General features: G+C 52.2%; 1 protein-coding gene across 2 annotated transcripts in view; it reads left to right on the top strand.

The window, feature by feature from the left end:
- Positions 1-12,001, top strand: part of slc12a4 (solute carrier family 12 member 4) — a 231,030-nt gene that overhangs the window by 145,879 nt on the left and 73,150 nt on the right. For both annotated transcript variants that reach the window (XM_072518277.1, XM_072518278.1), the window contains exon 9: positions 932-1,096. In XM_072518277.1, coding sequence (XP_072374378.1) covers positions 932-1,096 — 165 coding nt within the window. The remainder of the gene's footprint in view (positions 1-931; positions 1,097-12,001) is intronic.

The raw sequence follows: 12,001 nt of genomic DNA on the forward strand, positions 1-12,001 counted from the left end.
ATAATTCCAGAATCTTAAACACTGGATTAAAAAGCGTCATTCTGGAAATTGACCCCACCCGCGAAACTGATTACGCCTCCCTTCAAAATATTGAGCATGTCGACATTATGTCTCTGACCTTTCAAGGAAACTCTTCAAAGTGACATGAAACTGAATAGTGCACACAAATGCGACTCATAAATGTTTTTCTGTAGTGTTTTTTAAATTTCATTTTCAGTGATTTAAAGTCAAGTAACAAGACACGCTTAAAATGCCTTTTTTGTGATTATAAAAGCACATCATGTTAGCATTCTTAAATAAAGCAAGGTATATTTTTTAAATAAATAATTATATGTTCTATTGTAACTGGTTGGTTGATGAAAAATTTAACTTCTGTGATTATGCAAATACAGTAAGTGCATCCTTGGCGGGGCGTTCCCGACCAAGGCCAGAAAAAAAAGAGTCCCATACTCTGTTTTGGACGGGCATAGCGGGTCGCAGATCTGTGTTCATATTGTTTCTGTTCTCGCTTAATGTGTCTGGAAATAATTGTCAGACATGAGTAACTCTCAAATACTGTACTTTGGATAATTTAATGATGCATTGTAGTTGTCATAAATAATGTATACGTACAATGTGTATCATACTGTATAATTTCTTTACAAGTCCCTCTTTGTGCATATTTAATATAGCAGCTGTACTTTTTGCAGGAGTGCTAAATATTGGATTAATTACTAAAAGAAATGCCAAAAATCTAGATTTGAACCTTTAAATCTAGATTTGAACCTTCAAATATTCTGAATTGCACAGACTCTCATTTGTTTAAATCTTAATCTTTTACTTATATGTTGGGCAAAGTTTAATTTTTAGGTGTTGCACATGGTGGTTTTACTTCCTTTCAATCTGCTGCAGTTGAGATTTCACAATTTAATCTTGTTCAATTTTCATGTAGAAAATCTATGGAGCAGCTACATGACCAAAGGGGAAATGCTCCAAAAGCATGCTTTATCATCAGTGGAAGCTTCTGGATCAAAACGAAATCTGCCAGTCTATGTTTTTGCAGACATTACTACTACCTTTACGTTGTTGGTTGGCATCTTCTTCCCTTCAGTAACTGGTGAGGAAACTTGAATTATTGCAATAAAGAACTTCCAATGATGTGCTTGAAAAAACTGATATAGAAGAGTGAATTAGTACAGTATCATATCGAGAACCAAATCCTGTCGAGACTGATGGGACGAAGATTTTTCTCCCCTGCAGACTATAAAGCTCTGCGGGAAACTAGATTAGATCGGCAAAGCTCAGTTTCTAAACAGCATAGCACTACAACAAAAACAACATGGTTTGCCACAAAATTTTAAATATAGGATAAGAGTGTAGTAGCGAGCGGGAACTGCGGCGAGCTTCCCAATGCTCGGCCTGGTGAGGCCGTCACCACGATAAAATGTTAATTGATTCATGCTCGCCAGCCCGCCCACTAACGAGGAAGAGCAGCACGTAAACCACTACTGCACAGTCTACCCCACACAGCTCGCAGCCATGCCACCGAGGAGACGAGCCCCATAATTCGGGGATGCCGACCTGGCAGACTGTTGGACACGGTCAAAATCAGACAGGATGCCTTGTTCGTCTGAGGGTCTCGGAGGATCAGGCAATGGGTAGCCAGTTCCGCCAGGCAGGAAGTGGCAGCTGCTGTGAGCTTGGGGAGCGTCAGCAGGATGTCTGGAACCCAATGCCGTAAGAAGGTCAACGACCTCCACCGGGCCGCATGGGTCGGTTGTTACCGGCATCGCCCTATCATCAATCCCCCACCCCCTGGCAGCATGCGCCTGGCACTGCCCCCGCCCAGCACTGTTTCGCACCCTGACCCACCCATGCGTGCAGTGCCGCCCACGCTGTGATGACCGATGCATGCAGCTCAAGATGCCCCCTGTGTCCCGCAGGGAAAGTTGGCCCACAACAGAGGGCCCAGATATGCAGCGTGGTGCCAGACATCAGAGTCCTCGTCCCCTACCAGGAAAGGGCCCTGGAGGTTCTGGGGGTGGCAGAGGACAGATTTGTCACCGATGGAGAGGTGGCGTACGGTGCAGTAGTTGGCTTACGGCGCAGAGTTGATGTTCCACCGACCCCCACCCAGTTGACCTGTCACGCGTGAGTTGATAATGACCAATCCCTCCCATGGACCACATATCCATTTACCACAGAATCCTCATCTGACATTGCTAGCCCTTCTAGGGTGGTAACCCCTACTCTCCACCAGCGCCGAGGTGCACTCATCAGTGCGCGACAATAGTCGACAAACCACAAATTTGCAGATGCACTCCAGGTAGTAGCAGTAACATCCAGGCAAGACAGCAGTGGGAGGTCTGCTGGATCCCAGGACCCAGCTGGATCCCAGTCCGATGCTGAACCTCTGGGCCAGGTTTATCCAGAGCTGGTGCAGACACTAGGGTGCGGCTGTGATATTCAGAGGGGGATGTCAGCGACACTCCAGCAGGTCCATGGCCAATTGGAGGAGTCCCAGAGGCTATGGGTGCAGGAGATGGCACCAGCAAGGCTTGATACCGAGGCCAACACTGCCAGGGTGGTGACCACAGTGGCGAACCTAGTGCATGGCGTCGGCAGTATGAGTGGAGGTGTCCAAGGAGTGGCTCAGTCGGTGATGGCCATGGGTGAGCTCTTCAACATGTCCCGGTCGCAGGTGGGCATTGCTGGGGCGCTCCAGTGCATGTCCCAATCACTGAGGAGCCAGTTGACGCAGGGGCAGCCGGGGCTTGATCCAGTTCTCCCTCCATGCCGAGGTGAAGCCCAGGGCCCTGTGGGCACCGACCAGAGCAATGGTGCTGTGTGCCAACCCGGAGCTACTCTATGGAGTGGCGACGGCGGCCACCAGGCCCCCTGAAACCCAACCCCCTGACAACGATGCATCTCAAAATCAGAACCTGGAGCAGGGTGGCACAGCGAGGCATGTGCCGCCGGCATGTGGGCCCCAGTGCCTCCAGTGGATGTCCGCCGGGACATCAAATGCTACGGGATGTGATAGGCAGCAGCTGCCTCCACCTCTGATGTGCATCCTAGGGATACACCTGGAGCACGGAAGGTCGAGGATTACTGAGAAGGCATGGGAGAGAGGGGGTTTGGGGTTAGGAGGGTAGAATGCTATGAGGGCCCCCCTCCCCAGCACACCATGTGCAGGCGATGGGTGTGAGAGAGCACCCGGCGGACAGGCAGGAGTCAGACATTGTCTTGGATTAAGGAGGACCAGTGTTCAGCTCCCAGCGACTTATCACACCCTGCCCTCAACAGTGACCCGCTGACAGCGCCGCCACAGTCCCATCGTCCTAGAGTGATGTTACACAGACCCTGGGAGGATGGAACAGTTGGCGAAGGGAGGGGGGGGGGGGGGGGGGGGAGGCTGAGGGATGGAGGAAAAGGAATGGGGAGGGCAGAATGAAGCGAGTGAGGATGAGGGCCTCCCTGGCTGTCCGGGCTTGCCAGATCCTCACCTCTGCTGCCTGTCCGCCGTCCTCCGACTGTTCCTGTGGGTCCTTCCTGGGCTTCTCCTCCAGCCCTTCCTGGTCTGGCGCCTCCTCTTTCTCTGAGGTGGCAGCGTGTTCTTCCACCTCCAGCATGTCGCCCTGCTGCTGTGCCAGGTTGTGGAGGGCACAGTATACCACCATGAAGTGGGGGCCCCTCTGGGGGGTGTAATGTAGTGTACCACCAGAGCAGTGGAGGCATCGGAACCGCATTTTGAGGAGTCTGTTGCACCACTCTGTTGACAGCCTGGGTGGCCACATGGGCCTTGTTGTATTGGGTCTCAGCATCGATCACCGGCCTCAGTACTGGGTCAATAGCCAAGCCCTCAGCAGGTACCTCTTCTCCCCCAAGGCCAACCGGCCATCCTGAGGTGGTCTTTGAAGAGTCTGGGGATGTCCGACTGCCCCAGGATGTAGCTCCTGGGAAGCTTGCATGATCTTCATGTGATGGTCACACATGAGCTGGACATTCAGGGAGTGGAACTCCTTCCTGTTGATGTAGCGCACTCCCTGACAGCCTGGTGAGCGCAAGGCGACATGCATGCCATCCACTACCCCTGGAACTGAGGCATCCCGGAGATGGCGGAGAATTCTGCTGCCTGGATGTCTTGTTGGGCCTGGTCCATGTCAAATTTTATGCAGTTGGCTGCCCGGGTAAACAGGGCATTTGTGACTTGTCGCTTGTGAGATGCCACACAAGTGCCCGCTCGAGCCCTGGAATGATCCTGAGGCTGAAGCGGGTCAGGGCTGCCAGGACCTTGACAGCCACCGATAGCCGGTCTCCGCCTCCTCCACATGGTGCATAGTCCATGAGGACATGGCACAGGTGCCGCATTGTTTCCTTGTTGAAGCGGAGCGGCACACGCTGGCCGACATCTGTTCGAAAGACCAACGATGTCTATACACCTTGAGCAGTCTCAGCCTCCACCTCTGGGTCTCTTCCTGGCCTGATAGCCTGCCAGGTCTCTAGGGCATGCAGCGGGGCCCTGCGCATGGGCCGCTGCCTCGAGAACCTTCCAATGCTGCTGCTGTCTGAAACCACGAGGGCAGTTCCACGGGATTTAAGATATCATCCATTCTGTGTAATGTCTTTAAGGAGTTGGAAAGGGTGTGAGACTGATGACCAGTGGTGTCTTCCACCCTGGGACCTCCATTTCCCCATTATGCTCATCACTACCCCCACCCACATCCCCTGCCGCCCAACACGTCCTGACCACGCACCCCTGCTGCGGCAGGGGCCCCTGGTCACCAAACTCCACACCCTTTACCCCACACAACGTTGCCTGGAACGGTCGCTAATCCCCTCCCTGGTGCACACACCAACCCTCAGGTTGTGGAAAGTCCCCGGCGCTGGGGCCCAGCCCCTGGGTGTTCAGATGTCGGCTGTCACGTCCATGGTGTTGCCTCCCACAGTGTCCAGGCATCACGGTCTGATTTGGAATGCTGGGCAATAACTCCCACATGCTACATGGCACGCCTACCCACAGGAATCCACTTGGGAGCTCTGAAGTACTCACTTAAGTACGATTGCCAATTCCCAATTAGCAATAGCCTTCAGCCACGGAGCCAGAGGCCTCCGCGGTCAGTGGGAGTTGTGGGTGGTTGGTGGGGCAGACAGGCAGGGGCTGGGGTTGCCCCTGAACGGGAACACATGATCCAGGGGTGATATGGCGGGCCAATGAGTGCTGAGGCACCCATTCCCCCTATCCCCAGGCCATGGGCGCCCCCACCGCCCAAACTACAGATGGTGGACCACCCTGACTGAGACCGGTTCCCCGGGGGCTCGCCGCCTCACCCTCCGAGCACCGCAGCAATGCCTGGGTCCCTGGGCTCATTGCCAGGGAACAATGATGGCTGCTCACCTCCTCGGATCCCCACAGCAGCCATTCCGCCAGCTTCACGCTTTTAAAATGGTGTACTAATCGGCGCCCGTTTGGCCGTTTGCTGGGGAGACGGTTAGATCACAGGAGGCTGTTAGATCGGGGTCGCCGTTGTTAATTCTATGGAAATTGTCCTTAAGTGGTGATTGTTGGTTTCTTGCCACGCTATGGCGGGTTCCTGATTTCGCCAACGGTAACGGGCCAGTTAGATCGCATACTGATTGGTGCTTGGAGCGGTTCTCGTTTTTGGCCTCTCCACGATCTAACAACCTCGTCATGCTCTCATTTAAGCGCAATGTGGCCATTAAATTGCACCTATAATTTGCAGAAGTGGTTAATGAAAATTTTAATTTGGATAAGAAAGAATGCCTTTCTGAGGCTAGAGTTGAGATATGTTGGAACAGAGTGTTTGATGCTGATACAAAATGCACAAAGTGTTCCATTTTATAGTATTGAAAAGTTTCAGCATGGTGACCAAAAGCATAGTTTCTTTCCTGGGTTTAGCAACCGAATAGTGTCTGAAAAATGTGTGGCACGCACAAACAATTTGATACTCATTTGATCCTGTTCTACTGCTGAGCCAAATCTGCAGCAGGATTTACTGCAAAACTTTTCATGTGATTGAGCCTCATGGAAATTGCTGGCAGACAAAAGTCAGACCTCTGCTTTGCATCCAGATGGAGCCTGGAACCTCCAGCTAACAGTTCGTCTTCCAGGCCCATTGTTTCAGTGCTTTCTGTCTTCAGCAGCAGTAGGCTGATATTTTCAAGGAAGATATTTGATGGATTAGAAAAAACCACAATGGTTTAGCCTCTTCTGTGCTTGTTGCAGAATGTCGTTGGTCCATTCCATCTACTGATTTTCTGCATGCTCAGAATTGTATCACCCCTTCCATTTTGTGATCCAACCTATTTAGAGCAGACAAGGGAAAACAACCATAAACCTTCTTGACTGCTGCTAAAAGGCATTTACCTAGGCCTCTGCTAAGCTGCTGAAAATTGATTCCCGAAAACAGAGTAGGAATTTTCACTTGCCAGTCATATGCTTGTTAATTCTATGCGGAGTGACTTCCGGGTGCGGCGATGACCAGCTGAGTCGCACGTTTCGGCAGCTCCCGGTGAAACGGACTTTTGGGCTCTTGATAGGCGCCCCAACGGCAATTTTGACGGCTAAAAACACTGTGCGGTAAACCAGAAGGGAATCCCCCCTGGATACGGATGAAAAAAGGAGGAGAAAGTGGCCGGATTGCAGTGGATCCTTTGGAACAGCGGCAAGGAAGGCAAACAAAAACCAAGATGGCGTCAGAAGGTGGCAGTTTAACATGGGGCCCTGAACAACAAGAGTTCTTGAAATGCTGTGTGGAAGAGCTCAAAAAGGAAATGAAGAAAGAGCTGTTGGCCCCGATACTACAGGCGATCGAAGGGCTAAAGGAGGAACAAAAGACCCAGGAGCGGGAGCTTCGGGTCGTGAAGGCAAAGGCAGCCGAGAATGAGGACGACATACAGGGCCTGGTGGTGAAGACGGAGATGCATGAGGCACATCAGAAACGATGTGTGGAAAGGTTGGAGGCACTGGAGAACAATGCAAGGAGGAACAACCTGAGGATTCTTGGTCTTCCTGAAGGTGTGGAGGGAGCGGACGTCGGGGCATATGTGAGCACGATGCTGCACTCGTTAATGGGAGCGGAGGCCCCGGCGGGTCCGTTGGAGGTGGAGGGAGCATACCGAGTGATGGCGCGAGGACCGAGAGCAGGAGAAATTCCCAGAGCCATAGTGGTGAGATTCCTCCGTTTTAAGGATAGAGAAATGGTCCTTAGATGGGCAAAGAAAACTCGGAGCAGTAAATGGGAGAACGTGGTGGTCCGCGTTTATCAAGACTGGAGTGCGGAGGTGGCGAGAACGAGGGCGAGCTTTAATCGGGCCAAGGCGGTGCTTCATAAAAAGAAGATAAAATTTGGAATGCTGCAACCGGCAAGCCTGTGGGTCACATATCGAGGAAGGCACCACTACTTTGAGACGGCAGATGAAGCGTGGACTTTTATTGTGGAAGAAAAACTGGAATGAGCGGGTTATTAAAAAGAACGTTTGAACAAAGTGGTGGGGCGAATGTGGGGGGCGAAGAGGGGGGTTAAAAAGGGGGGAAAGAGGAGTTTTATGTACTAATCCTGCGATGTGGTAACTTTTCTCTCTTCCACAGGTGGTGATGGGGGGAGATGGGGAGGTGGAGGAGATGGGGCGTTGGCCATTGGGGGCGGGGCCAAGCGAGAAGCGCGGGCTTAGTTCCCGCGCTATGATAATCATGGCGGGAATAGAGAAGCAGGAAGGAGGGGGCGTCGCACGGTGCGAGCCGAGGTCACGGGGGGAAGCCGAGGTCGGCCAGAGTTTGCTGACTTCTGGGAGCAACATGGGGGGAGTAATTACGCTAGCGGGGGATCTAGCGGGGGTGGGGGGGGTGGGAGGGGGGAATTTACTGGGTTGCTGCTGCTGGGGAGAGGGGGGAGCTGGTATGGGAGGGGATGGACGGGGGGGCACCGCCTGGGGGAGATACAGCTGCGTGGGAACCGGGTGAGGAGCTGGAAAAAGGGGATGGCTAATCGACAGGGGGGGGGGGGGTAGGAAGCCCCCCAACCCGGCTGATCACGTGGAACGTGAGAGGGCTGAACGGGCCGATAAAGAGGGCACGGGTACTCGCACACCTTAAGAAACTTAAGGCAGATGTGGTTATGTTACAGGAAACGCACCTGAAACTGATAGACCAGGTTAGGCTACGCAAAGGATGGGGTGGGGCAGGTGTTCCATTCAGGGCTAGATGCGAAAAACATGGGGGTGGCTATATTAGTGGGGAAGCGGGTAATGTTCGAGGCAAAGACTATAGTGGCGGATAACGGGGACAGATACGTGATGGTGAGTGGCAAACTACAGGGGGAGACGGTGGTTTTGGCAAACGTATATGCCCCGAACTGGGATGATGCCAATTTTATGAGGCGGATGCTAGGACGCATTCCGGACCTAGAGATGGGAAAGCTGATAATGGGGGGAGATTTTAATATGGTGTTGGAACCAGGGCTGGATAGGTCGAAGTCCAGGACTGGAAGGAGGCCTGCAGCAGCCAAGGTACTTAAAGATTTTATGGAGCAGATGGGAGGTGTAGACCCGTGGAGATTTAGCAGACCTAGGAGTAAGGAGTTCTCGTTTTTCTCCTATGTCCATAAAGTCTACTCGCGAATAGACTTTTTTGTGCTGGGAAGGGCGTTGATCCCGAAGGTGAGGGGAACGGAGTATACGGCTATAGCCATTTCGGATCACGCTCCACACTGGGTAGACTTGGAGATAGGGGAGCAAACAGGAGGGCGCCCACCCTGGAGAATGGACATGGGACTAATGGCAGATGAGGGTGTGTGTCTAAGGGTGAGGGGGTGCATTGAAAAGTACTTGGAACTCAATGATAATGGCGAGGTCCAGGTGGGAGTGGTCTGGGAGGCGCTGAAGGCGGTGGTTAGAGGGGAGCTGATATCAATAAGGGTACATAAAGGGAAGCAGGAGAGTAAGGAACGGGAGCGGTTGCTGCAAGAACTTTTGAGGGTGGACAGACAATATGCGGAAGCACCGGAGGAGGGACTGTACAGGGAAAGGCAAAGGCTACATGTAGAATTTGACTTGCTGACTACGGGCACTGCAGAGGCACAATGGAGGAAGGCACAGGGTGTACAGTACGAATATGGGGAGAAGGCGAGCAGGTTGCTGGCACACCAATTGAGGAAAAGGGGAGCAGCGAGGGAAATAGGGGGAGTGAGGGATGAGGAAGGAGAGATGGAGCGGGGAGCGGAGAGAGTGAATGGAGTGTTCAAGACATTTTATAAAAAATTATATGAAGCTCAACCCCCGGATGGGAGGGAGAGAATGATGGGCTTTTTGGATCGGCTGGAATTTCCCAAGGTGGAAGAGCAGGAAAGGGTGGGACTGGGAGCACAGATCGAGGTAGAAGAAGTGGTGAAAGGAATTAGGAGCATGCAGGCGGGAAAGGCCCCGGGACCGGATGGATTCCCAGTCGAATTCTATAGAAAATATGTGGACTTGCTCGCCCCGGTATTGACGAGGACCTTTAATGAGGCAAAGGAAAGGGGACAACTGCCCCCAACTATGTCTGAAGCAACGATATCGCTTCTCTTAAAGAAGGAAAAGGACCCGCTACAATGCGAGTCCTATAGACCTATTTCCCTCCTAAATGTAGATGCCAAGATCCTGGCCAAGGTAATGGCAATGAGAATAGAGGAATGTGTCCCAGGGGTGGTCCACGAGGACCAAACTGGGTTTGTGAAGGGGAGACAGCTGAACACGAATATACGGAGGCTGTTAGGGGTAATGATGATGCCCCCACCAGAGGGGGAAACGGAGATAGTAGTGGCGATGGATGCCGAGAAAGCATTTGATAGAGTGGAGTGGGATTATTTGTGGGCGGTGTTGAGATTTGGTTTTGGAGAAGGGTATGTTAGATGGGTGCAGCTGTTGTATAGGGCCCCAATGGCGAGCGTGGTCACGAATGGACGGGCATCTGCATATTTCCGGCTCCATAGAGGGACAAGGCAGGGATGCCCTCTGTCCCCATTATTGTTTGCACTGGCGATTGAGCCCCTGGCGATAGCGTTGAGGGGTTCCAAGAAGTGGAGGGGAGTACTTAGAGGAGGAAAAGAACACCGGGTATCTTTTATGCGGACGATTTGTTACTATATGTGGCAGACCCGGCGGAGGGGATGCCAGAAATAATGCGGATACTTGGGGAGTTTGGGGATTTTTCAGGGTATAAATTGAACATGGGGAAAAGTGAGTTGTTTGTGGTGCATCCAGGGGAGCAGAGTAGAGAAATAGAGGACCTACCATTGAGGAAGGTAACAAGGGACTTTCGTTACCTGGGGATCCAGATAGCCAAGAATTGGGGCACATTGCATAGGTTAAATTTAACGCGGTTGGTGGAACAAATGGAGGAGGATTTCAAGAGATGGGATATGGTATCCCTGTCACTGGCAGGGAGGGTGCAGGCGGTTAAGATGGTGGTCCTCCCGAGATTCCTCTTTGTGTTTCAGTGCCTCCCGGTGGTGATCACGAAGGCTTTTTTTAAAAGGATCGAAAAGAGCATCATGGGTTTTGTGTGGGCCGGGAAGACCCCGAGAGTGAGGAAGGGATTCTTACAGCGTAGCAGGGATAGGGGGGGGGCTGGCACTACCGAGCCTAAGTGAGTATTATTGGGCCGCTAATATTTCAATGGTGAGTAAGTGGATGGGAGTGGAGGAGGGAGCGGTGTGGAAGAGATTAGAGAGGGCGTCCTGTAGGGGGACTAGCCTACAGGCTATGGTGACAGCCCCATTGCCGTTCTCACCGAGGAACTACACCACAAGCCCGGTGGTGGTGGCTACACTGAAGATTTGGGGACAGTGGAGACGGCATAGGGGAAAGACTGGAGCCTTGGGGGGGTCCCCGATAAGAAACAACCATAGGTTTGCCCCGGGGGGAATGGATGGGGGATATGGAATGTGGCAAAGAGCAGGAATAACGCAACTGAAAGATCTGTTTGTGGATGGGAAGTTCGCGAGTCTGGGAGCGCTGACCGAGAAATATGGGTTGCCCCAAGGGAATGCATTCAGGTATATGCAACTGAGGGCTTTTGCGAGGCAACAGGTGAGGTAATTCCCGCAGCTCCCGACACAAGAGGTGCAGGACAGAGTGATCTCAAAGACATGGGTGGGGGATGGTAAGGTGTCAGATATATATAGGGAAATGAGGGACGAAGGGGAGACTATGGTAGATGAACTAAAAGGGAAATGGGAAGAAGAGCTGGGGGAGGAGATCGAGGAGGGGCTGTGGGCAGATGCCCTTAGCAGGGTAAACACGTCGTCCTCGTGTGCCAGGCTAAGCCTGATTCAGTTTAAGGTATTACACAGGGCGCATATGACTGGAGCACGGCTCAGTAAATTTTTTGGGGTGGAGGATAGGTGTGCGAGGTGCTCGAGAAGCCCAGCGAATCATACCCATATGTTTTGGTCATGCCCGGCACTACAGGGGTTTTGGATGGGGGTGACAAAGGTGCTTTCAAAAGTAGTAGGGGTCCGGGTTGAACCAAGCTGGGGGTTGGCTATATTTGGGGTTGCACAAGAGCCGGGAGTGCAGGAGGCGAGAGAGGCCGGTGTTTTGCCCTTTGCGTCCCTAGTAGCCCGGCGTAGGATATTGCTAATGTGGAAAGAAGCCAAGCCCCCGGGGGTGGAGACCTGGATAAATGACATGCCAGGGTTTATAAAGCTAGAGCGGATTAAGTTCGTCCTAAGGGGGTCGGCTCAAGGGTTCACCAGGCGGTGGCAACCGTTCGTCGAATACCTCGCAGAAAGATAGATGGAATGGGAAAAAAGAAGGCAGCAGCAGCAGCCCAGGATCAGGGGGGTGGGGGGGGGGGGGGGGGGAGGGGGAACCAGAAGGACTCTCAGGGTTGTTAATATATACTGTATAATATGTATAGGTCGTTGCTACAGATAATTATATATTGGACTGTTAAATTATATTTTTGGAGTGTGTTACTTGTGATAAGGCAGTTGCCAATTAGGGTTAGTTTTCATTTTTG

Source organism: Scyliorhinus torazame, chromosome 10, assembly GCF_047496885.1.
Source record: "Scyliorhinus torazame isolate Kashiwa2021f chromosome 10, sScyTor2.1, whole genome shotgun sequence".
Taxonomy (NCBI): Eukaryota; Metazoa; Chordata; class Chondrichthyes; order Carcharhiniformes; family Scyliorhinidae; genus Scyliorhinus; species Scyliorhinus torazame.